This window comes from Equus przewalskii, chromosome 21 (assembly GCF_037783145.1).
Source record: "Equus przewalskii isolate Varuska chromosome 21, EquPr2, whole genome shotgun sequence".
Lineage (NCBI taxonomy): Eukaryota > Metazoa > Chordata > Mammalia > Perissodactyla > Equidae > Equus > Equus przewalskii.
The window spans coordinates 33859294-33885694 of record NC_091851.1 but is presented as its reverse complement, the minus strand read 5'-3'; the positions used below and the strand labels follow the sequence as shown (position 1 = coordinate 33885694).

At 50.4% G+C, this 26401-nt stretch overlaps 1 protein-coding gene and 1 long non-coding RNA gene across 3 annotated transcripts in view; one reads left to right on the top strand and one right to left on the bottom strand.

The window, feature by feature from the left end:
- Positions 1-12483, bottom strand: part of LOC139078080 (uncharacterized) — a 17685-nt gene extending 5202 nt beyond the window's left edge. Inside the window, exons 1-2 of the long non-coding RNA XR_011530836.1 lie at positions 12031-12483; positions 1-286 (exon numbers count right to left, since the gene is read on the bottom strand). The exon at positions 1-286 is cut by the window's left edge and continues 609 nt beyond it. This is a non-coding gene — a long non-coding RNA (uncharacterized lncRNA). The remainder of the gene's footprint in view (positions 287-12030) is intronic.
- The window catches only part of RIMS4 (regulating synaptic membrane exocytosis 4), a 126934-nt gene that overhangs the window by 54601 nt on the left and 45932 nt on the right, over positions 1-26401 (top strand). The window contains exon 1 of one of the 2 annotated variants that reach the window (XM_070588395.1): positions 11223-11568. The exons of the other annotated variant lie outside the window; for it this stretch is intronic. Within the exon in view, the coding sequence (XP_070444496.1) occupies positions 11472-11568 (97 nt within the window). The 5' untranslated portion in view covers positions 11223-11471. Of the gene's footprint in view, positions 1-11222; positions 11569-26401 lie in introns of those variants that run through there. 2 annotated transcript variants of the gene reach the window in all.

Here is a 26401-nt window from a genome sequence, read left to right as displayed (position 1 = left end):
GAGTGTGTGTGTGTATATGGGTGTGTGTGTATATGTGTGTGTGTGTGTGCATGCTCTGCTCCATGTTGTCATTCAGTCACCCAGTCAACTTCTATCTTGTTGGCTCCATCCTTCTCTAAGTTTGGGAGCCCTCTCCATTCAGGAGCGAGGTGGGAAAGTTCCAGGGTTTTATGGACAGACTTGGAGGTGTCATGTATCACTTCCTTCTACATTCCATTTTTCAGATCCCAGTCACTTGGGTCCCTTCAAATTACAAGGGAGGCTGGGAAGTCCAGTCTAGCAGCGCCTATAAGAAAAAGTTATAGAAATATTAGGGACCCTAAGAACTCTGAGAAGACTCCACCTCAAGTAGTTACTCTGTTTTATAAAGATGGTAACTAAAGCCAAGAAAGGAAAGAGGAGTAGTCTTGGGGAGCTCAGGGTCTGGGGGATGAGACCTTTTAAATTCTGCCATGAAATCTTATACACTGGTGGAGGATGCATTTCAGAAAGGCAACTTTAGTAAGTGTCAATGTGTAATATGCACATACCCTTTGATTTTACTTTGCCACTTCTAGAAATAAATTCTAAGGAGTTAATAGGCCAACTGTGCAATGAGTACATACGTGGATGTTCTTGACAGAGTTGTTTATTATGTTCTAAATTCGGTACAGCCTGTCATCAACAAAGTAATGATAAAATTAAAGGGACATAGAGACATCCCCATGATGGACCACCACGCATATTTATTGATACTAAAATATGTCCATATAATAATGAATAATTTATAAAAGGTGACAAAACCTGATCTTGTTTATTTAAAAGTGAATGAACGTTTCTGCATGATAAGAGATCTGGAAAGAAGTTCATCAAAATGTTAGTCATCTAAGTCCATAAACACACCATATAGTCCCCGGATTGACAACAAAAGGAGCCACAATGGGGAAAGATTGGCCTTTTCAATAAACGGTATTAGATCAATTGGATATTTATGTGGAAAAAAAGAAACCTCTTTATCTTGCATCATACGTTAAAATAATTTAAGATGCATCATGGATGTAAACATGAAAACTAAAACCTACAAAGAGATACCACCACACATCCACCAGAATAATTAAAATGTAAAAAGACTAACAACACAAAGTTGGTAAGGATAGGGAGCAACAAGAACTCTCAAATATTGCTGATGAGAGTGTAAATTGATATAACGACTTTGGAAACTGTTTAGAAGTACCCATTAAAGGTAAACATACAATTATTCAGTAATTTTGACTTGTAGGTTAATATCCAAGAGAGAGGAGCGCATGTATTATTCACCAAAAAAAGGTATAAAAATGTTCATAGTAGTAATAGTAGGTCATAGTTATATAGTAGTTCATTTATAATAGTCATAAACCGGAAACAACCCAAATATCTGTCAAATAGTAGAAGAGATGAATAAATTGTGGTCTATTCATGTAATGGGATACTATACAGCCATAAAAGAGAATGATTTAGAATTATGTGCTACAATATGGATGAATCTCACACACTTCATGATGAGAAAAAGAAATTAGAAAGAAAATTAAATAATACATGATTCCATTAACATAAATGTCAAGGACACGGTAAATGTGTTGTAAACAGAGGAAGAAGGAACACTTTCCGACTCATGCTGTGAAGCCCATATTACTCTGATCCCAAGTAAATGGACTTTCATGCCTGCTATGCCTCACATATTTATTTCATGAGTAATGATTGCTACAAGTATGAAGTGAAATCGTGGATGGGAAAGCAGTTTGGAAACTGCCCATTTTGTAAAGATGGGGAAACTGAGGCCCGAAGGGACATGAATGCCATGGTTACAGAGGGGCACATGGCACAGCAAGGAGAGAGAGCCCACTCTCTTGGTACCAGGTTGGCATGGGTATGTGGGGGTGGCGATAGAGAGAGGTGGAGGAATATCCCGCTGCTTCTCAGTGTGGACAACTGCATATGCAGATGAGACCAGGGCCTACCCATATAGCATAATTTATCTGACACCAAAAGTTTTCTTTATGCACGCCTTCCCTGAATCTTAAGGGCTTGTCACAGTATCTTGAGGGAAGAGATCACTCTTGGAAAATACATTGCAAATGAAGCCCAGATGAATTCCAAGAGGCCGCTGACCAAAAATCCTTTATGTCCACCAGCCTTTCCTGACCATCTCGGATGCTCAGTCTTTGTTAATTAATCATAATACGCTCGGGTGTTGGACAGGGGCCACACGTCAACCCATGTGTGATTTCACATGCATTCAGCAGGAAGTTTTAGGTTTTATGCTGACTGATCCCTGCCTGCAGCAGGAGAGCTGTTGGGTGCAGAGTGGGAGGCAGGATGGGAAAGATCCTTGACTGGGGCTACTTCTGAGGGGAACAGGTCTAAGTGAGGCTCTGGAGGGTGAAGAAGAAGAAGCCGGAGGAGGAGGAGGAAGAAGGAGAAGAAGGAGGGGGAGGGGGAGGGGGAGGGGGAGAGGAAGAAGGAGAAGAAGGAGGGGGAGGGGGAGGGGGAGGAGGAGGGGGAGGGGGAGGAGGAGGAGGAGGGGGAGGAGGAGGAGGTGGAGGACAATTGATGATTGCTCGTGTTGTTTGAACTAGTACTATGTGGCAACCACCCTATGAGGTGTATTATTATTCTCCTTGTTTTACAAACGAGCAAACAAAACCTCAGAGAGGTGAAGCGGCTTGCCCAAGGTTACACAGCTTGTGACTTCTGGAAGCTAGTTAATTTCAGAGCTTAGTTTCGAACCCGTGACTATCCAACCCAAGGGAGTCAGTCCCAGAGGTGGAAGAAGCATTCAAACCAAATTAGACTCGGTAAGATGTCAGAGCTGGGAGGACCTTTAGTGATCATCCCATCCCACCCCCCTTTTTACAGATGGGGAAGTTGAGGCCCAGAGGGAGAGAATGGCTTCTCCAGGGTCACACCACAAACTTGTGGCAGAGCAAATCCTAATCCTGCTCTAGGCTTCTAGAGCTCAGCTCTCTCCTTCCTTGGGTCTAGGTGCCACCAAAGGACAGGTCCAGACGTTAGGTTGCCTGGTGCGGGGAGGAGTGCAGTAGAAAAGGGTTAGGGTCCTGGAAAGAAGAGCCCACCGTCCATACCCAGCCAGGGCCTCCCTCAGCTCAGGAGAGGAGGCGAGGGCCTGGGAAACAGCAGGTGGTTAATTTGGGCACCCTAGCCTACTTCCCCTTTCCCAGGAGACTGCGCGTGGAAGCAGCCTCCAGCCCTGAGGGTGGTTCCACGGGGGTCTGCTCGTCCTGCTTTCAATCTGTCACCAACTGGTTATGATTCTGAACCTAAACCACGTTGCTGGAGTCACAGATAACAGGAAGTTAGTGTGTAACCCTGGTCCAAGTAACATATTTAGATTTTAGTGATTTGCTAAACATTGATGGTGAGCCTTTTCAGGTGAGAAATGTACTTAAATTATTTTATTCAAAATAGTACATGATCATGGTAAAAAAAAAAAATTTCGCATCATAGAGAAGGGCATAAAGCAAGAGACATTGACTCCCTCCTGAAAGTTTTCTGTCTTACTTCCCAGAGGAAATCGCCATTAATAGCTTTCTAGATACCACTCCTGAAATTTGTATGTCTGTTCAAAGATATATACTTAAGTATGTATATATAATTGGACACAGATGGAATCATACTGTAGATACTGCTCAGACTTTGCTTTTTCATTTAATTATATATCTAGGATTTCAGTGCATATGAATCTACTTTGTTCTTTTTAATGACTGTAGAATTCTTCTGTATGGATGTACCATAGTTTATTTGATGGGCATTTTGCTTGTTTTCAGTCTCTTGTTATTATAACTATGCTGCAACAAAAATCTCTTGTATATATTAGATATGTGCATATGTACAAGTCTATCTATAGACAAACTTGTAGAAATGGAATTTCTGAGTTAAATGGTGAATTGCTAAGTTAAGTGGTTTGTGGATTTAAATATTTTGATAGATACTAACAAAGTAATCTCCAAAGACTTTCTATCAATTATTATATACTTCCACCAACAATGTTTAACTGTATCTATTTCCTGGCTCCCTCTCCCATACAGTTTATTGTCAAGCAATTTCTTCTTGGTTGACTGATGGGCGGAAAATAATGGCTCATTTTTGTTTCAACTGACATTCCCTTAAGTGAGAGATCCTGAGATCTTTGCCATTTATATGTCATTTTTATTTCTTTTTCTGTAGACTGTCTGTTTATATCCTCTCTATATTTCCTATTGGAGTGATAGCCTTTTATATTGTTTTGTAAAAGCTCTTTATATATTAAGGAAATGCATCTTTTTTAGCCTTTAAAAAACTTACTATAGTTTTATAATATTTTACTATCTGATAGGGCTTATTATCTCTCATTATTCTTCCCTACTTTTCCCAACTCTGCATTTTCTTGACAATTTTTACATGTTTATTTTTCCTTATGAACTGTAAAATTGGCTTGTCTAGTTCCAAACGTTCTTTTCCAATTTTCCTCATTATTTCTAAAACTCTTTTTACACGCATTATCCCATTTAGCCTTGATGTCACTGAATGAGGTCTGTGAGCTTACTTTCCAAATAAGAAACTGAGACCCAAATAGGATGTGGTTTGGCATTGCCTAAGGTCATACAGGAGGTTCCTATGGCCAGAATCTGCCTTTACCTCTCAAAGCCCCTGCCTCTTCCTCCTCCTCCATCTCCTCCTCTTCCTCTCTTTGTGTGTGTGTGTGTGTGTGTGCATGGTGTGTATGTGTGTTGGTTGAGGATGACCCAAGAAGAGGGGCAGCTTTTGATGCAGGGGCTGCAACAGCTAAAGCCTTGCTTCTGGGAAACCCAAACCAGGTCTTCCATAAAGGCTGACTTCATTCCCTCTGTCTTCCTGTCTCCAACAGTCTCCCTCCTTCTCTCTTGTTTCCGCCTCTGCTCTTTCATTCTTTGTCCCTTTGTCTCCGTCTTGCTGTGTACCTGTCTCTTTTTCTACTCTTTGTCTCCTTCCTTCTCTCTCTCTGGTCGAAAGTGATGGTTTATCGAGCAGAAATCACACCCCCTCCCAGCTCTTTTTTTCCCCTTTCTTCTTTTTTTTTAACCATAGGCCCCTCACCACATAGTAAGTGAAGGTGCTCTTCATAGAGAAGTGAAGCAGGTGTGTTCCTGCCCCCTTTGCTTCCCGTCCCCCCACATGCTTGCTCCCTGCCACAAGAGCACATTAGGTGCTTTCCCAGAGGGACAACAGTGACTGGAAATGGTAGGAAGGAGGCAGCAGGAGATGGTGGACTGGACCCTGCAGCGGCAATGTGTCCTGGCTTTGTTCCAGCTCTGCATGACCCTTCGGACGACCCAGCAGAGGCCCTGAGATGCTGTTCTGAGGCTTTGGGGTGTCCCCTGGCCTGCTACATAACTGTGCACAGCTCTCTGCACTTTCTAAAGTTCAGGTGCATTTAGAATCTCCATAAGGGAGGTGGGGCAAGGGGGTTCTACCCATTCTGTGAGTGCTTAGAAGACACAGGCTTTATTCAAGATCACACAAGAACGTGGTGGCAGAGACATTTAATGGTCTCTGCTATAGGTAGGACCTCACCAGCTGCTAGCTCAGGGGAGGACTTTAGTAAAGTGCTGATGAGAATTTGCTGAAATATACCAGCTACCACAGTGATGACAACAGTTAATATAGTAAGCACTTACTGTGTACTATGCAATGTGCTAAGTGTTTCATATGCAATATCTCACTTAATCCTGCCCCCCCCCCCACCAGTCCCAGCCCTATCAGGTAGATATCTCAATCATCGCCATTCTACAGATAAGAAAACTGAGACACAGAGAAATTCAGTAATTTGCATGAGAGAGAGAAAAACATAGCTAGTAGATGTCAGTGCAATTAAGAGGAATAGCTGGGTGGATGGATGGAAGAATAAATTAATGGTTAGGTAGCTGGTTAGAGGACTTTGAGTTAATAAAAGATCTTAATATCTCAAGCCCCGTCTGCTCAGTCATGTATTAGCCACTTGAAGGCAAAGATTAATCTAAGAAAATATAAGAGTCTCCTCTCAGGTCACCAGTCTCCATGAACAGGTTCACACGCTGAAGCATTCACGCACAACTAAGGATAAATTCACAGCAACCAGGACGCAGAGAGACAGACACACACATGGACAAGAATAGAAATCTTGCATTGAAACACAAATATAACCAACACAACCCAGTTACAAGCTTACACACAAGCAGACACTGATACACTCAGAGGTAAGGCAGACACAGAGAAGGACACGTTATCAATAGAAGACACCGACCAGCACATACTCAAGCAGATGCAGACCCACAAAGATGGGGACACATGGGTCATGCGCACAGAGAATGGATGAATGTTCTCTTCTGTCTCTGTCTCTGTCTTTGTCTCTCTCACACACACATACACACACATCAGTTCGTACAAGGACCAGGGTATATGTTGCATTTAAAGCCAGACTGGACTCACTTAACACAAGGAAGGACACCTTGCAAGGACATGCTTAGAGACAAAGTCATTCACGGACAAGGACACAGATATGCTGAAATGCCCATCTATTTAGAGACATACATACATAAACAGAGATGTTTTACAGACAGACACACACAGACACACAAACACACACACACACCCCTACCCCAGCAGGTGGAACACAGACAGGATCAGCCTCTCTGACACAGCGGCAAACAGGGCCCTGCGAGGTTTAGCTACCTTCCAGCCACCTCTCACCTTCTCTAGAAAGGCACTCAGCTGAGTCTTGCTAAATATGCAAAATTTAGGGACCACTTGCCTCGGCGCTTTGTCTTAGAGGAGAGATGCTGAAGAGGAGGGGTTCCGTCCACGGGCTTCGTCTTCTCTCGATGCTCCAGTGCTCGGCAATGCCTCTGTCCCTCCTTTCCCTTCCCGGTCCTCACCTGTGCATCCTGTCTCTTAACCGTGCTCAGGTTATCTCTGAAACCTTCTCAGGCTCAGCCCTTCCTACCCACTCCTCACCCTCGGGGCCCCTGCCACCTCCCACCCAAGTCCCCGACCACAGCCTTCCCTCTGGCCTCGGGACCCAAGGTCCCCCCATCTCCTCCACCTCATCTTTCCACTGGAGCATTCTTTCTCAGCTTCCTCTGCCTTTCCCATTTTAAAAACAGTCAGTGCGGTTTGGGTCCAAATCAGGACTTATCTGAAGAGAACGGGAAGTCAACCCTCTGAATTCACTCCGATCCATTCCTCCCAGAGCAGCCCCAGGGATTATTTTAAAATGCAAATGTGAGGGCAGTGAGTCTATTTCATTTACTGATATATCCTCAGGGCCAAGAAAGTCTAGGCACAGAGTAGGTGCCATTTTCAGGTTAAATGTCACCTCTCCCGGGGAGCCTTCCTAGATCCCCTCAGTCTGGGTTAGATCCCCCACACACACTTGCACTATAAGTATATAGAGATATATACATCTTTTATGACACTTCACCATTGTAATTAAAATTATTATAATGAAACTATGATACAATGATATAATTGAATAATTATTGGCATAATTATTTAATGTTGCCAGACTATAAACTCCGTGAAGTCAGGGACTAGGTCTGTTTTATTCATCCCTGTGTCCTTAGAGCCGGATACAATGACAGACAGGCACAAGGTGGACGCTTGGAACTTACTCAATGAATGTATCTAATAAGCAGCTACTAGACGCCAGGCACTACACATACATCTAATCTTTGCAAAGTGAGTGTTAATTAAACTCGTTTTTTGATGAGAACCCTGAGGGGACCTGCCCAAGGTCACACAGCTAAGATAAGGACAAGGCAGGCAGTACTTCAACTCCAGTCCACTGAGCCGGCTAGCCCTTGGCATCTTCCATCTCCAAACTGAGAAGTTTGGCTCTGATTTCCTATCCTTTCTGGACTCCCCACTCCCCGCATCCATGTCTCAAGCATCCGTCTACCATCAAACTTGACCTTAGAACACATTATTCATAGTCAGGTGCAAGCAGCAGACAACTTAGATTTTCATGGGGAAATTGCATATGTACAAGGGATCAAAGGCTTAAGCTTACAGGCCCAAACCCTACTGGTGGAATTTTGGGCATGAGCTAACCAAGAAAGGAGAGATCACACCAGGAGGCCACTACCTTTATTGTTGGCCAGAGGCCGGGTCCTCTTTCCTCCACTGCCTTCCCTCCTCGACACTGTCAGCGTCATCTGCATTAATCCTCTGGGGTCCTCCTGTCACTTTTGCCAGGTGAGCAGGCAACCTGGAGTACAGTAGGAGGTGCACTGGCCCATGGCAGGAGGCTTCTATCCTGGCAACAGCTCTGCCCCAATGTGCCTTGCAGCTTTGGGCAGTCCCTTGTGCTTTCTGGGCCTCAGTTTCCCTCTCTCCCAGTTGCAGGAGTTGGATGATCTTTCAGACTCCTTCCAGCTCTGGATGTCTGCCTCTGACAGACGGGGTCATCTTGCCCTGAGTAGTAGGAGCTCGCACTCACAGAGCGCTCCCTATGCTTGGGCTCTCTTCTAAGAACTCCACATTTATTACTCACTCGATGATGACACACACTGTGAAGTATGGGCCCCATTTTACAATTGAAGAAACTGAGGCCCAGGAGAAGTTAATTCACTTGCTCAAGGTCACTATTCCATTGTGGCATAAAATATCATCCCCAAACCTAGTGCTGGCAAGCAATAACCATTTATTCTGTGGATCAGGAGTTTGGAAAGGGCTCCACTGAGCAGATCTTGCTTGCAGTCTCTCACGCCATTGTCATCAGACATTGGCTGGACCTGCATCAAAGTTGGACAACCAAGATGGCTCACTCACATGCCTAGTAGTTGATGCTGGCTGTCGGCTGGGAGCTCAGCTAGGCCTACTGTGGCCTCTCCAGCATGGCTGACTCAGGGTAGCCAGGCTTCTTACAGAGACCTGTGAGAGTGAGCCACAAAGCTCTCTGGTGGGACAAGTGTTTCAGGCAGAGGGAACAGCAAGTTCAGAATGGTGGGTCTGGAGCCAAGTGAGCCAGGGGTGTGGGAAGAGGTAAGGTAGAGAGATGGCAGAGCCAAAGGAGTTAGGATCTTGTAGGACAGACTTCGACCCCGAGTGAGATGAGAGCCATAGGAGGGTTGGGGCAGAGGAGTGGCAGCCTGTGACTTCAGTTTTCACAGGACCCCTCCGGCTGCTGGGCGCAGACAAGCTGTAGGGGCCAAGGGCAGAAGCACGGAGACCAGAGAGGTGGCTGCTTCAAGACTCCTCGTGAGAGACGCTGGGAGCTTGGCTCAGGGTGGTAACAGTGGGAGTGGGGAAAAGTGGTCAGATTCTTGATACATTTTGGGTGTAGAATTGATAGGAATTGCTGATGGATTGGATGTGGTATGTGAGAGAGAGGAGTCAAAGACGACTCCAAGATTTATGGCCTGAACAGCAGGAAAAAATGGAGCTGCCAATTACCTAGATGGGGACAACTGGGGGGATGACTCTTAGTCAGCACACCAGGCTGCTTCCGAGGTCTAGGTCTGGTTCCTGGGAAGGGCAGAGGGATCAGGAGCACCCACCTGTGCCAGGCAGCATGCTAGGTGTTTTACATATTATGGTGGGCAGAATTGTAAGAATAACCCCAAAGATCCTCACCCTGGGGTAATCCCCTAGTTTGAGTGAGGGTGAATATGATGAGATACCATTACTGTGACGGTCACATTATATGACAAAGAGAGATTATCCGGGTGGACTTAGTCTAATCACACAAGCCCTTTAAGAGCAGAGAGTTTTCTGAGGCCAGTAAGCAGAAAGGAAGTTTGAGAGATGCAAAAGAATGAGAAGTGTTTGACATCCCCATGCTGACCTTGAAGACGGAGGAGGCCAGGAGCAAAAACCAGAGAGCTGCTTCTAGGAGCTCAGAGCAACGTCCAGCCAATGGCCAGTAAGGAAACGGGGGCCTCAGTCCTACAGCCACAAGGAAACCGAATACTGCCTACAACTGAATGAGCTTGGAAGCGGATTCGTCTCCAGAGCTGCCAGATAAGAGCCCTGTCTAGCCAATTTCTTGTGAGGCCCTAAGCAGAGAACCCAGTGGAGCCTGCTCAGACTTCTGACTTTTGACAGAATTGCAAACTAAAGAATGGGTGTTGTTTTTAAGCCTCTGAGTTTGTTACGCAGCAATAGAAAACTAATACACATGTTATCTTACTCCTCACAACCATCCAAAATGGAGGGTTCCCATCCCCATGGTACAGAGGAGGAGACAGGTAGGTGAAGTAAAGGGTTTTGTCCTAGGCCACGCAGAGGAACAGTGCCACAGCTGGGATTGACTTTTGCCGTCTGCACAGGCTGCTTCATAAAGAGGGTGTGCAAGCAACTGGGAGAGGTTAGACATCTGGGGCCCAACTGGATGGGGACCTCGGGCCCTGGGTCAAGGTGAGAGAATGGGGTGCAAGTTTCTGATTGTGTTCATCCTGGGGCCTCTGAGTGTCTGAGGCTGGGTGTGTGGGTCCCTGGGGGTATATATGTGGGAGTATCTGTGCGGGAGTGTGTGAGCCTGGCGGAGTGTGTCTCAGCCTCCGTGTGAGTCTGAGGGTTTCTGAGCATCAGAACGTATCCATCACTGGGAGTGACTGTGTCTGTGTGGCTAGGTCTCCGTGTGAGCATGTCTGAGCGGCTCTCTTTAGGGTCTGTGTCCGAGGGTGACTGGGTGTGAGTTTGACGGTGTTTGTCAGAGTCTTTCCACGCGTGTATCAGAGTGAGCGAGCCTGTGGTTGAATCTCCTCGGGTGTGTAGGAGTGTGAGGGTGTCTGTGGTGTACCTTGCACAGCGAATGCATTCATGTGGGTGCCTGTTTGAGCGCCTCTGTGGGTTCACGGGCGAATCGGAGGGTCTCTGTGCGGAAGGCTGAGCGCAGAAGGGCGTGTGCCGGTCGCTCTGTGTTCCTTCCCAGCGTGTCTGAACCCCGGGCGAGGCCTGTCTCCATCGGTGGCTGGACGCGTACATCCGGGGCGAGTCTCAGGGCTGAGTGTGGGGGTTGGGGCAGAGTCGGGGGCAGGGCCACGGGCCACGGGGCCACAGCCTGCCGCTCCTCCCGGGCGCGCCCACCTGCGGGCTGGGGGCGGCGGCAAGGGCCCCGGCCCGCGCCCTCCCGGTTCTCGCGGCCCGGCGCGGCGCCCCCTCCCCCGGCGGTGCCGATTGGCTGCAGCGGAGGCTCCGAGCCCGCCCCGCGCGGCCGGCGGGGGGCGCCGCGGGCCAGAGCGCGCTGCGCCGCCGCCACCGCCACCACCACCGCCACCGCCACCGCCGCCGGGAGCACAGCGCGCCCCGGGCTCCGCGCGCCGCCCGCCGTCGCCCGCCGCCCGCTCGCCGGCCAGCCCCGCCGCGGATCCCCGGCCTGGCCCCGGGCCGCCGCCACCACGCCGCGCGCCGTACTCCGCGTGAAGAATGGGGCGGCCAAGCTGCCCAAGCCGCCCGCCGCGGCCGCCGCGGCCGAGGCTCCCGGCGCCGGCGCCGGCATGGAGCGCTCTCAGAGCCGCCTCAGCCTGTCCGCCTCCTTCGAGGCGCTGGCCATCTACTTCCCGTGCATGAACTCCTTCGACGACGAGGACGCGGGTGAGCGCGGCCCGCCCCCGGCCCCTGGGGGTGTCCCGGGAGCCCGATCCGGAGGCCCCCTCTCCGACCCGTGCGCCCTTAGAGGTGGCCACTCTCTCCTCCCCACCCCCAGCCCCTCTCGGGGATGCGCCCCCCCCCCCCCGAGTCTCCTTCGCCACCCACGGGGCCCCAGGGTCTCTAGGATGTGGTGTCTTTTAGCCTCCCACCGCCCCCAGGGACCCCTAGATTATCTGCATTCACCCCTTTTCCAAAGGCGACCCAAAGGGCCCACCTGCACCCAGCTCTCCGTATTCACCTACGCCTACTGGATGCCCCTGGATCCGACCTGCCACCCTCCCCGAGCCTCCTGTATGTGCCCACTCGCCAACCCCCGGGACTTTGGCTGCCTCACCCCTGGGGCTCCAACGCGCCCCCCACCTCCCCCCCCGCCCCCCGCCATTGAAGCTGGCGCGCAGACCTTACTTCTCCATCTTTGTCTTGGCTGCATCCAGAGGCTCCCTGCCCAAGACCCCCGCCTTGCGCCCAAGGCTTTGGGCGCCCCCATTTGTCTCTCCTCTCCTTCCTCCAGAGGCGGGGGCTCCGAACTGCTGGTTCTTTTCGGACTGGGGCGGACCGCGGGGGGACTGGCCAAGTGAGGGCCTTTCCTTCCGGCTCGTCCCGAGGGCGGCGTAGGGCGGCGCCAACTCTGTACCTGCGCTCCCTCAGGAGTGTGCCCCTGCTTCTCCTGCTCTCGTCCCTGGAGTAGCCCTTCCGGGTGGGCTGAACCCGGCCACCATCCAGCGGCCCTAATCTCAGGCTCCCAGGCCTGCGCTCAACCTCAGCCAGAGCCCGAGGGGCGGGGAAATGTAGGGGAACCTGCTCCTTGGGCCCTGGGACCAGGCAGGGGAAGCAGGAGGGCTCCGGTTCTGCTTCTGTGGTAAGGAAGCGAATCCACCAACAGGTGGGGTAGCTAGAGGGTTTGGGGGAGAGTTCCCCAAAGAGTGCCAGATTGGGACTGAGAATCAGGTCCAGTCTTGCTTCTCCACTTGTTAGCTATGACCTTGGGCAAGTCATGCCACCCCTAGCCGCCAGATCCTCATCTGCAAAATGGGATGACAGTATCTCAGACACAAGGGTGGAGTTAAAAGTGTTTTGTAAGCTGAAAATCTGAGAGTACTTGAATTCAACGTGGGGTCCAAAGGGAGAAGAATGTATGTGATGGGGTGGAGTAAAAGGGTTTCATGGACACTTTTGAGAACTTAGTGAAGATATGGACTCTCTCTCTCAAAAAATACACATATACACCATCTATAGAATTTTGTCCACAGTTTTATGGGGTTCATGGGCCCTGCTTAAGACTCCCTGCCTGCAGGGACCCTTCTCTGGTCACCCAGTTATCTGATAAGCCATGGGATGGAGCAGTGGGTGACTCCATGTCTTCCTGTTGGAGCAGGAGGCAGGTGGGGAAAAGTGGAGAAGATTCTCCAGAAGAATTTGTTGGCTAAGTGAATGAATGGGGGTGTTTGAGGCAGAACCCAGACAGCCTTGTCTTGCTGTTGACCTGGAGATGGGGGTGGGGTCAAGGTGGCTACTGCAGAGCCATTTTATAAAATCGCCATTTTACAGAAGAAATAACTGAGGCTCAGAGGCTTAACTTCCCCCTTGATGTAGCTGAGGGAGGTTGTATTATTATTTGGACAAGACAAGGTGAGGAGGAATGGGGTGGGGGAGCCTCTAACGCAGTGGCCTCCCCTGGATCAAAATCAGAGAGAGGAAATCAGACTAGCTGGGGGCTGGGGGAAGGAGCCCCACCAGCGCAGGTGAGCTGGCTCACCCACCCCTCCCTGGTGGTCCCGGACTTTCCTGCAGTTCAGCAGGTCACTTGGCTCTCAAGAGTCAGGCTGGGCAGGGACATGGGACCGTAGGAGCATGAGTGGTGGGGACAGTTAGGTTCTTCTCCAAAGTCATGCTCCATGTCATGGGTCAGATGCCTTGTTTCCTATTGCTGGTTGTAGGTGACTTGCTCTGGTTTCACTTAAGTCAGAATAGATAACTTCATGGAATATTAGAGATTTTTTAAAGGTTCACCTGATGTTTTTCCCAGCGGGTTTCTTTAAATTCTTAAGTTTTTCACTTGAAAGAGACCTAGCAATCATCTTGTCCAAACCCTTTTGGTCCCTAAATGGATGGGTGTGTATGTGTTTGTATGAATGTATATATGTGTATGTGAGTCTGAAGCCCTGGGGCGTGTGTGTGTGTGTGTGTGTGTAACCCAAGGTCACCCAGTGAGGCAGGCACAGAGCCGAGACTAAAATCAGGTTTCCGGTTCTCTTTCCAATAAAGCACTAGCCCTCTCTCTGAAAGAGGATTTTTTAAAAAGCCCAATCTCACTGTGTAGAAAATGGTTCCCAGGTGAGGAGGCCCCAGGGAGCGGCTGACAGCCAAGAGTTTGGTTTGGGCATCTCATGCTCACTGTCTGCTTGGCTTAAGGGACGCTTCGAGTTTGGGAGGGGGAGGGAGAAAGTCAAGTTCATTTCCGGAAGACTAATGAGTGGTGAAAATCGGAATTCGGGGACGTTGTCTTGTTTGCTTAATTTCTCTTGTTCTTCTCAAAGTCATTAATTGTCTCCTAAAAAAAAGGCCTTTTAGATTTATTCTTTCAGAACAGCACCGTGCTGAACTAATTTCTAAAAGCAGTTTGAATAATCTCTGAGATACTGGACAGAGACTGCTTTGGTAGGAGGGCTATCGGCACTGGCTTCGTACCCCACTCCTCTTCCCGGCTCCCTCCCCTTGCCCGTTTAACGCAGCCTAACTGTCCCTGATGGCTCAGAAGTGTGTCCCTGAGGGTCCTCTGTCTTCTCCAGGCGTCTCTCCTTCGTTGCTGCTTCTGACTCCTGTCGAATGCATCTTTTCATCAACCAGATCGAGCCAGAGCCATTTTCAGGGCCTACGTGCCTCCTTCAGCTGGTTTCCTGAGAAACTGGGCGAGGAGACTGTTTCATTAGCCTTAAGCGGGCCAGAGCACTTGCCTGCCTGGGCCTGAGACCCTTGGGTGTTTTGTGGCCAAAGGAAGCTGCACCTTCCTCCCGCTCCTTTCTAGCCACCCTGGGGCTCAGGATGCTGCTCATTGCGGATTCCTAGAATTCCTTTCGGGGAGCATCGTCCCTCCTGCACTCTGAACTTGTTTCTTGGGCTGCTTTTGCTCCTTTTCACAGAGGTGCTGGGGCTTTAGAGAGGGATGCACTTGGGGGCGTATTTGTGTCTGCGTCTTCATCGCTCAGCCTTGCTGGCGCTGGGTTTGTCATTGGAGAATGGTGGAGTGGGGAGGAGTTAGACAGGTGACCTCGGCTTTCTCATCTCATGCTCAGTCTCTTGCTATGGACTGCATAGGGTTAACAACTTAAAAATGATTACCTTTTCGAGGCACTCTCCTAGGCACTTTGATATATTATTTTAATTCTTTCCTCATAGCAACCCTATAAAATTAGCGTTTAACATCCCCATTTTCAGATGAGAAAACTGAGGCCCAGAGAGAGTATTTATTCAAGGTCAATCAGCCAGGAAGTGAGGGACTTAGGATTTGAACTTGAACAATCTGACTCAAGCATCTGTGCTTTTGGTTATTATGCTGTTTGTGCTATGCAAAGGGCTTAGGACAGTACCTGGTACCAGGTGGGCTCTCAATACTGGTTAGCTGTTATCTATCTATCCTATTACCAAGTAAGACTTATTTCTGAGCATGTCTATAAAAAAGAACCTGTGGGTTTGGGGAGGGGGAAAGCCTGATTCTCAAAATGTAGCTTTTAAAATTTTTACAAGCTAATTTTATTGCATTGTTATAGTCATTAAGGCAGAGTTGGGCCCTCCTTCTTGGAAGTGGTTTAAAGATGGGGATTTGGGGGACTTGCTTGCGGAACAAGAGGATGTGGAGTCGTCCAGCTCCCTGTTTCCCTGTTCTTCCTTAATAGTTAATTTTCATCACATCTACAGTCTTAGCCCTGCCAGTGTGCCTCTGGGAAGCAGGGGTGTCTCCAGTTTCCAGCAAATACCAAAGGGGGTTGTTACATCAGGGTCTGGAATTGAGGATGGTGTCCCTGAGTCTGACCAAGTGGTTTTAGTGTCCAGTTCTCCCTCTGCCCGGGAGAAGGGCGGAGAAGCTAGAGCAGCCAGCTCCGCTTTGCCCATAGGATGCTTCGATCCAGCGCAGGCAGGAAGTTACCATGGCAACACCGGCCAGCTACCAGTCCCTCTCCTAGTGCTTTGGGCCACATCATGGGCTGGAAAGCCCTTCATCGCACTGCCGTCTTCCACTCAGGCCAAATCTGGTGGGTGGGGTGGCATGATGGATGGGTCCCACAAACTAGTACCAGAGCCCACTCCCCTTGTTTTTGGACAGAAGGGAAAAGGAAGGAGTTGCCTGAGTTACTTTTAGGTGGAGATATCCATACCCTGCCAGACAGATCCTGGCAGGGGGAATCAGAGCCCCAGTCTCCACTCCCACCCCAGGAGCCTGGAATGACCGAACCAGAATTCTCTCCCCCTGGCCCCAGTTTACTCTATTTGGCAGAATTTTCTTTCCCAGACCAAGTGCTAACTTTTGTCCTTGAAATTTGACCTGAGCTTTTTCTGGGAAACAATATGTCCTGCTGTGCCACCCCTTCTCCCTGGGATGGTGGGAACAGAGTACTTCAGGGGAGCTGGATTGGGTGGATAAGGAGGAATGGTGAGGGGGAGGCCTTAAAACATCCTTCAGGATCAGAGCCCCTTGAGGGTGTGAGGTTGAGGTTTGGAAGCCTCCATTCCCACACTCATCCCTAGGGCATGCCACTTCCTGTCGCCCCTCCTGTCCCCTACCCCAGTTCACCACCAACTGCTGTAATATCCTTCGTGTGTTGGGAGTTGAGCAGAACTCTTCCAGATTTGGATAGCTGAGGCACAGTAGAGAATTGAACCAGTTATTCCCACAATTCAGGTTGTGTGTGGGGGGGGGGTGGGGGGGGTGTGAGCGTGTGGACCCCTACTGCTTTCTCTTAATCAACTTATCCTGAAAGAAGTATCTTAGGAAAATCGGGTGCGTGGGGCTTCACCCCTTCCCCCATCACACAGATCACTGGCCTACAGATCTGCTGTGATGCTGCTGGAGCTCTTTCCTTAAATTCCCTCTCCCTAGGCACCGCCTCTTCCCCGTCCCCAGGCTGCTAGACTCTCTCGGCTCTGGCTCCCGCTTCCTTGGCATTTGCAGCTGCCAGAGGCCCACCTGGCTCTGTTTGGTGGGAAGAGGGCAGCAGGGGTCCATCCACTTGTCTCCCTTTGAGGATGATGCTCAGCCTCCCTCCCACCCATCTCTGTCCCAGAGGCAGAGCCAGTTGTCCCTGCAGGCTGAGCGCGGTGGCAGAGGTGTGGAGGAGAGCCTCGCGTCAGCTGACCTCGCTTGTCTCAGGGCCTTTCTTTTACTTTGCCTCCGTAAGGCATTATGGCCTTAACAACCATTGCTTCAGCATTTCTTTTAAGAATTCTTGGAAAGGTGCCAATTTTGGAGAATGTGCTCAAAAGGGTACACACATCCCCCCCACTGTAATCTGTGCCCCACCCCCTTCCAGGGCTGCGCGTCAGTCCTGCTGTCGTACTGTCAGAGTTCCAGTTCCCACCCCCACCCCCAGTCACCTGGAATGACCGCCCTGGGATTCTCTCCCTCTCTCACCCAGTTTACTCCATGGGGGCTTGGATTTGACTCCACTTTGGCTCTGGGGCCTCAGGCAAGTCTTTTATCCCTCCCAGGCCTCAGTTTTCTCATCTGGAAAAAAGGGTTAATTATCCTTGTGTGAGCATCTCTCAGGGCTGTAAAAGTAAAATGGTTGGAAGGCTTGCTCGGCTGTGCTTGGTGCTTGTTATGATCTCACCGAATCCTGTAGCAACCAGAAGGGTAGCTACTGTTGCAGATGTACCCATTTTGCAGATGAGGAAAAGCCAGGCAGCTTGGAGTAGTTTAATGACTTTCTTGGATTGCACGGTGGTGATTTAAACCCAAGTGTGTTTGACTCCAGAGGCCACCCTCTGCTTCTTGGCAGGAAATGAGATTCCAAGTGGGAAAGGGCTGTGTAAGCCCTGGGGTCTGTGCGTGTGCTATCGAAACAGCAAGTGACAAAGGCCAGGGTTTGGGGTCCTGTTCAGCTTCAGGTGCACCCCTCCAAGGTCCACCATCCTGCTACAGTCCGACCCGGCCTGCTGGGGTGGCTTCCTAGCCATCTCTTCTTGGCTGATCCCCATCACGGGGCTGCCTGGCCTCCTTGAAGAATCCGTTTGTCTGCCCTGGCCCTGGGGGCCGAGCCATCACCTGCCTCTCCAGACCGATGTAGGCCAATGCTGGATTATATTTAACGCTGTGCTATTTCCACTTGACAGCTCCAGAGCGCCATCCCCCCTCCTCTTTTCTCCTTCCTCCCCCCTCCCCTTCTGATTCACTCGGAAACTGACGAGGCTGATGTCAGCGCCTTGCCTTATTCTTAGCCCCCGTAATTGTAACTGCATTTAGCAGTGCGCACTTCATTAACAGTTTCTGCGAAGGGGGAGTGAGATGACTGTGTGGCTGGGCAGGGACATGGGTGGGGGCGGGGAGGGGGCAGCTACTGCAGGGACCCTGGCCAGCTGCCTCTTCTGGATGGACCAAATGGGCAGATTCCAGGCCTGGCTTTCCAAGACCCTGCAGTCTTGGAGGGACCCTTGGAAAGCATCTAGTCCATTTCCCTCATTAGGCAAGGAGGGAAACTGAGGCTCAGAGAGGCAGAGTGGCTTGCCAAGGTCACATGTTAAGGATCTAGGGCTCTGGCCTCTGAGTCTAGGTTTTCTTCTTTGGTATTTCTTCATTCAACTAATATTTAAGTAGCTGTTCAGTGCCAAATAGCATTCTAGGTTCTGGGGACATATTGGGGAACAAGGCTGACATGGTTTCTGCTTTCATGGAGTTATGTTCTGGGGTAGGGGAGACAGACGGTAAACAGGTAAGCCATTAAGACATAAATAATTTCTGGTTGTGTTAAGTAGAATGAAAATAAAACAGGTTGATGGGATAGGAGATAACATTAAGTAAGATAGTCAGGGAAGGCTCACTGAGAAGGTGACATACAAGTTGAGGCCTAAATGACAAAGAGCCAGCAATGGGAATATGAAGTAGTAGAGTGATCCAGGCAGAGGGAATGGCTGGTGCAAAGGCCCTGAGGTCAGTGTGAGTATGGGTGTTTAGAGAACAGAAAGCTGACCAGTGTGGTTAGAAAGAGTGAGTGAGGGGAGATGAGGTCAGAGAAGAAAGCTGGGGGTAGATCACTCAGTCTTGTAGACAATGATAAGGAGTATCAGGTGGGGAAACTGAGGTCCAGAGTGGGACGAGGAAAGGCCTCCAGCTGGGTAAAGTCAGAGAGAGGCCAAGAACTCATGCCTCCCTGATCCATCGTTTTTGTTCCTTAGACACAGATGACGGTGCCTTTAAGTGCATTGCGTGGCTTCCTTTCACATTTTAGCTGGAAGGTGCTGTGGAGTCCCGGCGGGGCTCCTTCTGCCCACCCTGCCTGCCCTGCCCACTCCTCGAATCTCGCCTGACCCAGCTGTATAGCCTCCTGGGCTGACTTAGCTGTGAAAGACCCTGGGCACCTTCTGAGCCGGGACAGAAAGCACATGGCTTTGGAATCCAACAGACCTGAATTTTCATCCTGCCCCTGCCACTTCTAAATTGTGTAACCTTGGGCAAGTGGCTTCAACCCTCTGGGGCTCCATCTCCTTGTCTGTAAAATGGAGACCTCATAATAGTAAGTCCTTCACAGGGTTATCACGAGGAATAAATGGCATAATACACAGAACGCACCTAGCCCAGAGCTGGTATGTGGACTCAAGGGCCCTCAGTTATGAGGACTGATGAGGTTGCGTGTTTGATGCTGGCTCCTAATAGATGCTCAGTTAGGGGAGCTCCTGCACTTGTCATAGTTGTTACTGTCGGTTTGAGTGGGTCAGAATCAGTGAAGGGGTTTGCTAAAACACAGATGGCGGGTCCCCACTCAGAGTTTGTCATCCAGTCGGAGTGGGACCCGAAAATCTCATTTCGAACTAGTTCCCAGGTGATGCGGATACTGATGCTGCTGGTCCAGGGACCCTACCTTGAGAACCGTTGCATTAGAGGAAAAGCTGGAGAGAAAGGAAGGGTTCTTCTCAGCTTGGGATGTCTCCTGACTGCCTGTGTCGTCGATGCTGGGACCTTGCACCAAATTCGGTACCCGGGTGTAGTCTTCAGGCACTCCTGTTCCCATGACATCATCTCAGGTCCAACAGGCCTCCGCTGCTGCCCTGCCTTGCGCCAGATTTTATTTGTAGGACCTCGTAAATCCTTTTGGAAGTCATCTGTATGAATGATAAATGAGTCGACACGAATAACACATTAGGCCATAATATCGTTTTGTGGGACACCGCATTCAGACAGCTCTGGGGATCCTGAGGGGTTCAGATCTAGCACCTTTTGCCAGAGGGAACAGGATGTGGTCCCTTTCCTGCACTGGAGGAAGGCAGGGCTATGTGTTAAAACCGGGAGGTTTATTTCTGGGAAATGCTACCAAGGGAGTTTCCTGAGCCAGTTTATCTAGATGTTTCTAAGAAAGGGGTCGCTGGTAATTTTCTAGGGAAGGTTGACATTTAGCTCGGGTTGGAGGCGGGGGGGACAAACCTTATGATGTGGTAAGATTCCCATCCAGTTCCAAAAGACTCAGTCTAAAGTCAAAGACCTTTACAAGTAGTTTCCAGGTGGGACTTGTCCTAAGCTGAGGGGAAATACTCTCCGAGAGGAGTGGCTCGAGGTAGCAAGAGAGCAGGGACTTTGTAGACCCCCAAACCTGGGTTTGAGTCTCTGCCGTGTACTAGCTGTGTCTTTCAACTATGATGGGTAACCCTTGTGGGCTTCAGCTTCATCCTTAGCAAAATGGAGTGAATAACTCCTACCTTGTGAGAATTCGAGATAATGTGTATACTGCACATAGGAGACACCCAGGAAATGGAAGCGGCTGCCTCTCCTGCTATCGTAGCCTTCCTGGGTGCAGGAAGGGCAGGATGGTGGGAGTGCACTGCCTGTGGTTGAGACTGCTGGCTCCGGTCTGGAGAGCTGCTGTTTACTGTGTGCCCAGCGGGGTCCGAAAGGCTGCCGTCGGGGGAGGAAAAGAGGGCTCCATTCAGCTGCTGCATCTCAGCCTCTCCTCCAGCCACCTCCCTTTGTCTTTTGGGCCTCAGAATCTCCATCTGCAGAGTGATGGTTTAGATACAGCCAGAGGCTCTGAGAAAACAGAGGGCACTTGTCCAGGGCCCCCATCTCCTGTGGACTCCTCCCTGACACGGCTGTAGCCCCTCTATGGTCATTTTCATCCCCAGAGTGTCCCCTTCTGCCAGAGTGTCTCTCTAGTGGATCCTTGGCTGATTGGGCATTGAATACTTTTTAAAAGAATAAGTATTATTTGGATTAGGTAAATATGCAGATGGCACAACATTTTAAAAGGACAAAAAATAATCAGTGAAAAGTGTCCGGGGCACCTCTGTCCTGTGACACCCCTGTCCCCTCCTTTGGACAAACACTGTTTCCAGCTCTCGAGACCCGTTATGCTGTTGTTACTGACGCTAACATGTTACGTGGTAAAAAAGCCAAACAGAGCAGAGGCCACCTAAAGAAACGTCAGTCTCCCTCCCACCACAGCCGCCCAGTCCCGGTCCTCAGACCACCATGATGGGTTTTTAGGCTACCAGGTTTTTCTTTATTTTCCAGTTATCAAACTCTTATTAAGCACTTATGGTGGTGCCCAGCCCTGTGCAGGCGTTGCAAGGGTTCGAGAGTAGTTAAATTATACTGGGCAGTACAGCGTAGTGGTGGTTACGATACAAACTCCGCAGCCAGATGGCCTGAGTTTGAATCCTGGCTTTGCTACTTATTGGCTGTGTGACCTTGAGCAAGCTATTTAACTTCTCTGAGCCTCAGTTACCTCGACTGTAAAATGGGCTAATAATAGCCCCTCCCTGCTTTGAAGGTATCAGGAGGATTAAATGAGTAAATATTTGTAAAATGCTTTGTAGGGGGCCTGCACACTTACAGTAAAAGTGTGTCAAGAGTGTTAGCTATTACTATGTCAGAGCCTGCAGGCCGGATGTCTCTTGGAGGTCATCTACTCATCTTCAGTTGAGGCCCAGAGAGGGATCACGTGGTTTGCTCAAAGCCTCACAGCAGGTCTGTGGCAAAGCTAGGAATAGAACTAATGTTTCTGGACTCCCAGCCGGGGCTTTGTCCTCTCCCCTCAGGTGCCTCAAGGGGCCACCCTGGACCCTCTTGACGCCAGAGGCTTCAAGTCCGCATCGGGCTTCCAGCACTCAGTGTCCCTGGAAATGCCTCCTGGAGTCGGCCTGGGAGTGGGTGGGAGGATGTGTCACTAATTGGGGCCTGTAATGGAAATTAATTAGTTCCTCAGCAAATGTCTTAAGAAACATCTTGCATCTGCCTGGGCCCAACACCAAGACTGGCCAGGTGCCTCTGGGGCCCACCCAGGCCCAGGCCAGCCCGCCCCCTAGCCATCTGGCTCCAGGAAGCTGCCACTTCTGCCCAGCTTCTGTTGGTTGTGCTGAGTCCCAGGCCAGGGACCCCCACGCTGGGAAGGTTGACCCTGATGGGAATCAGGTGGGTCCCACTCGCAAGGGAGAAATGAACCTGTCTGGTGTTCTTAGACTCCTCCCAGCAGGCTTCAAATTGAGAAGAGTACAGAAGAGGGAGAACTCTGCCCTCTCATCCCCACGGTCTTAGCCCGAGACGTGGCTTCTTGTGCAGGCCATAGGCTGTGCGGGTGCCCTCAGGTGAGACCTGTGAGAGGGGGAGAGGAAGGCAGGATGGCCGGGAGAAGCAGCTAGAGATGGGCACTCGGCCGCAGGCTAGCCTCCGCCTGATTCAGGGGGCACTCTGGAGAGCGGATGGCATTGCAGAGTAGACTGGCCTTCTGTACTCCTGAGTCACTCAGTCCTTGACTGTGGGCGGTCCCCCAGGTTGGGGGGGCATTATTTTGGGGGCAAGGCAGCTCCCATCAGCTCAGGGTAGTTCTCCAAAGAAGGGGTGGCTGTGAGCCGGTACCCACAGATACTCACAGCAGCTATGGGACGGGTGTCCCGCTGGGTGAAGGGGATCTGGCTGAGCTGGGTCCACCCTCCTGCTCTCTGGGAACTTATGGTGACAGAGTGGGGAGAGCAGGTGAGGCCAGCTCTGTGCTGAGCAGTATCCACCCCTTATTTCCGGTCACCCTCTCCGCAGTCCCACGAGGTCTGCATGGTCACCACATTAGGCAGGCTGCAAGAATCAAGTAGCTTCACAACTAGAAGGACCCACAACTAAAAATATACAACTATGTACCAGGGGGCTTTGGGGAGAGAAAGGAAAAATAAAATCTTTAAAAAAAAAGAGTCAAGTATCTGGATGGACTCTTGACTTGGCCAAGGTCACATGGCGGTGTGGGTAGGACAGTGCCTCAAACCCAGCCCGCCTCCAATGCCTGTGGTCTTTCCAGCATTCTGCACTGCATGAATATATATGTACATTTCATGCTTCCCGGTGGGCTTCTTTCCAAGCATCTCTTTGAAGGGTGTCCATCTTGATTTTCTCCTTTGCACCTTGCGAACATAAAGCCCTTTGGGTGTCGTGGAACATTTTTGCCTATTTGATCTCACCCGATCCTCATAGAAAATTGGCCCTGTTTCCAGAGAGGTGGGCGGGGACCCCGACAAGCTGCTTGAGATGGAAGGTTAGCTGATTTCCCACGGAATGAGTCCTGGATTTGTCCTAAGAAAACGTGGACTTGAGACCCCATTTCTGCCAGCTTGCCAGTCGAGTGACCCTGGGCAGGTCATTCTCCTCTCTGAGCCTTGCTTTCCGCTTTGGGTGAACAAGTCCATCGCTGTAAGCTGCGGGTGAGCCGGCAGGTGTTCTGATACTGTGTGTGGCAAGGACTTGGCAAGGCTTTGGTCGGGGTGGGAGAGGGGACTCCAAAACCAGAGCCGACCTTTGCGATGTGCGTGCAGAGAACAGTCTCAAATTAGGACCCATCTGCAAAATGGGCACAGTGACACTTGCCCTACTGTCCTCGTTTGGGTTCCCCCAGAAGCAGGCCCTGAAACGAAGATTTGAGTACAAGTATTAGGTTGAATCACATGATTGTTCTAGGAGTCAAAGCAGTCAAATTGCACGTGGTTCAGGTGGCTCATGAAGGTGATCGGTGAAACTCTAGGAGGGGAGTGGGAAAGTGAGGCAGGGAGCGAAGCCGGGAAGCAGTGCGTGATCAGGCCAGTTACCCCAGATGGAGGGTAGCTGCGCTGATCTTGCTGGGGGCTTCTGGGAGACTGTAGAACGGGACTCGGGAAACTTCGTAAAGGGCCAGACAGTGGATATTTTAGTCTTCGCGGGCCATACGGTCTCTGTCACAACTGCTCGATTACACAGTTGGAGCGTGAAAGCAGCCACAGACAATATGTAAATGATGGGTGAGACTGTGTTCTAATAAAACTTTATTTACAAAAATAGACAGCGAGCTGGGTTTAGCTCACCGCCATAGTTTGCAGAGCCCTGGAGTAGAAAATGCGCCTCTGTTATCCCCTGAGGAGTGAGGGATCTGGGGTGTTTATATACACCCACTCCATCAGTCATTGGTTCAGGGACATAGGGGTGGAGCCAGGGGGTTGTTTGTTGCGGTCATTTCCAGCCTGCCACAAGCGGTAGCCCTCGGCAGAGAAATACAGGTGCTGGCAACAGGAGGGCGGGCCAGCGGTCCCTGCAGTGGTAAAGATGAGAGGTGTGGGCAGTGGACCGACAGCATCGCTCATGCCAGCTCAGGGGCATGGCTGTATCTGGAGAGTGTAATGGAGAGAAAGTGGCAGGATGAACAGGAAAACAAATTTTGGGTAGGGCCAGGTTATTTAACATCATATTTCCAGGCTTTCCAGCCATTTGCTACTTCCAGGCAAAAATTGGCTCCTTCATTCTCGGCAGCCTTGTTCATGTTTTCTACCTCTGTCCCTCTGCTTCAGCAATTCCCTCGTCTGGGATGCCCTCCCCCTCCCCCTTCAGGGCTCCACTGCCGCCTCCTCCAGGAAGCCTGCCTCTCTTCTCTCAGGTAGAGTTGATCATTGCTGCTGGGCGTCCACGTGGTGCTTTGCTCTTCTTTCTCTCCAGCACTTGCACAGTCTGGCTTCTGTCACTTTTCCACTTGCCACGTCGGGAGTCCCTCCAGGCCAGGGACTCTGTGATTTCCATCTGCATCCCACCCAGGGGGCACTGATTTGGGAGAAGTGGAGCTGAATCGCAAACCTCTCCCGCTCTCCCATTCTCCCTCCCGCTCCATTTCTCCGTCTCTTCTCCAGTACTTGCTGATGGCCAGGCCCTGTTCTGGGTGCTGGTGATCCAAGACGAGGCCAGTCTTTGCCCTCATGGAGTTTACAGTCTGGGGTAGGGGGTGGTTAGACATTGAAGAACCCGAAGGAACAATAATCATTTGGTCATGACTGTGACGAGGGTGTTACAGACGAGTGCAGGGTGCCGGGAAAGGCTGTAGCTGGGAGGACTGACCTGTAGGTGCAGGGGTGGGACGGGGCGGGAGAGGCAGCAGCCAAGCTGAGACCTAAGGGGTGAGTGGAGTGGAGTTGGCCAAGTGAAGGCAGGGGAGGAGGGCGAGGGGAGCGAGGATGCCCTGATGCTGAGAGCTTGGACGTGGGAGTCACTTACGGGAGTGGGGGGTCAAATCCTGGATTCTCTTAGTCTGTGGCTGTGTCCCCCTTCCCGCCTCTCTCTCTGTCTTTCTCACACACACATACACATGGTTGGAAATATTAACCATAATTGCTTCTGCGTGGCAGAATTATGGGTAGTTTTTGCTTTCTAGTTGGTGCTGTTTTTGTGCTTTCCAAATTTTCTACAGTGGACGTGGCATGGCAAAAGTTGAGGGCTTCGGGGTCTGGAGACCACACTCCCACTATTTGTGTGACCGTAACCACTCAGTGCTTCTATTTCTCTCTCTATAAAATGGGGGCAATGACGATTAACGCATGGTCCCATCACGTTCTGATGCTTCACCTCCCTTAACTCAATCGAGCCTCGTAGCTGTTCCATAAGGTAGGCACTATCACTGTCCCTGTGTTATAGGTGAGGAAACAGGTAAAGAGAGGTTAAGTATGTTGCCCAAGATCACACAGCTAGTAATGGTCAGCAGCAGGATTCAAACCCAGCTGTCTGACACCAGAGTCTGAACTTAACCGCTCAGCTATACTGCCTGCCTTACAGGGTAAGGATGAGAATTAATGAGAGGACATCTGTCAAGCCCTTAGCACAGTGGCTGGTACACAGGGCTTTATAAATTTTAGCTCTTGTTATTATTAGCAGCCGTGCAAAGGCCCTGTGGTGAGAAAGGGACACATGTTTTGAAAGCCCAGGGAAAGGAGCATGTGGTTGGTGAAGTAGCAGGACTAGATCATACTACATCTTTAAAGCCAAGACTCTTGGGCCTCAGCTTAAGGACGGTTGAGCCCCTGTTGCGCTTTTAGCAGGAAAGTGACAGACTCACATTTGGGGTTAGCAAAGACCTCTCTGGCTGTAGCCAGGAAGAATGGAGCCAGGAGGCCCAAGGATGGCTCCCTTTGGCTATAGCAACTCTCTCCAATTGGGTCAGACCAGTCCAGCATTGACTCCTCAGACAGACCGTGGGGGGGTGATCTGCTGTCTGGGCTGGCTGCGTGGGCCAGAGCACAAGACGTGGAAAAGTCAGGAGTGTGTCACCAGGCTGGTCTGGTGATGCTGGGAGGCTGGGGAGTG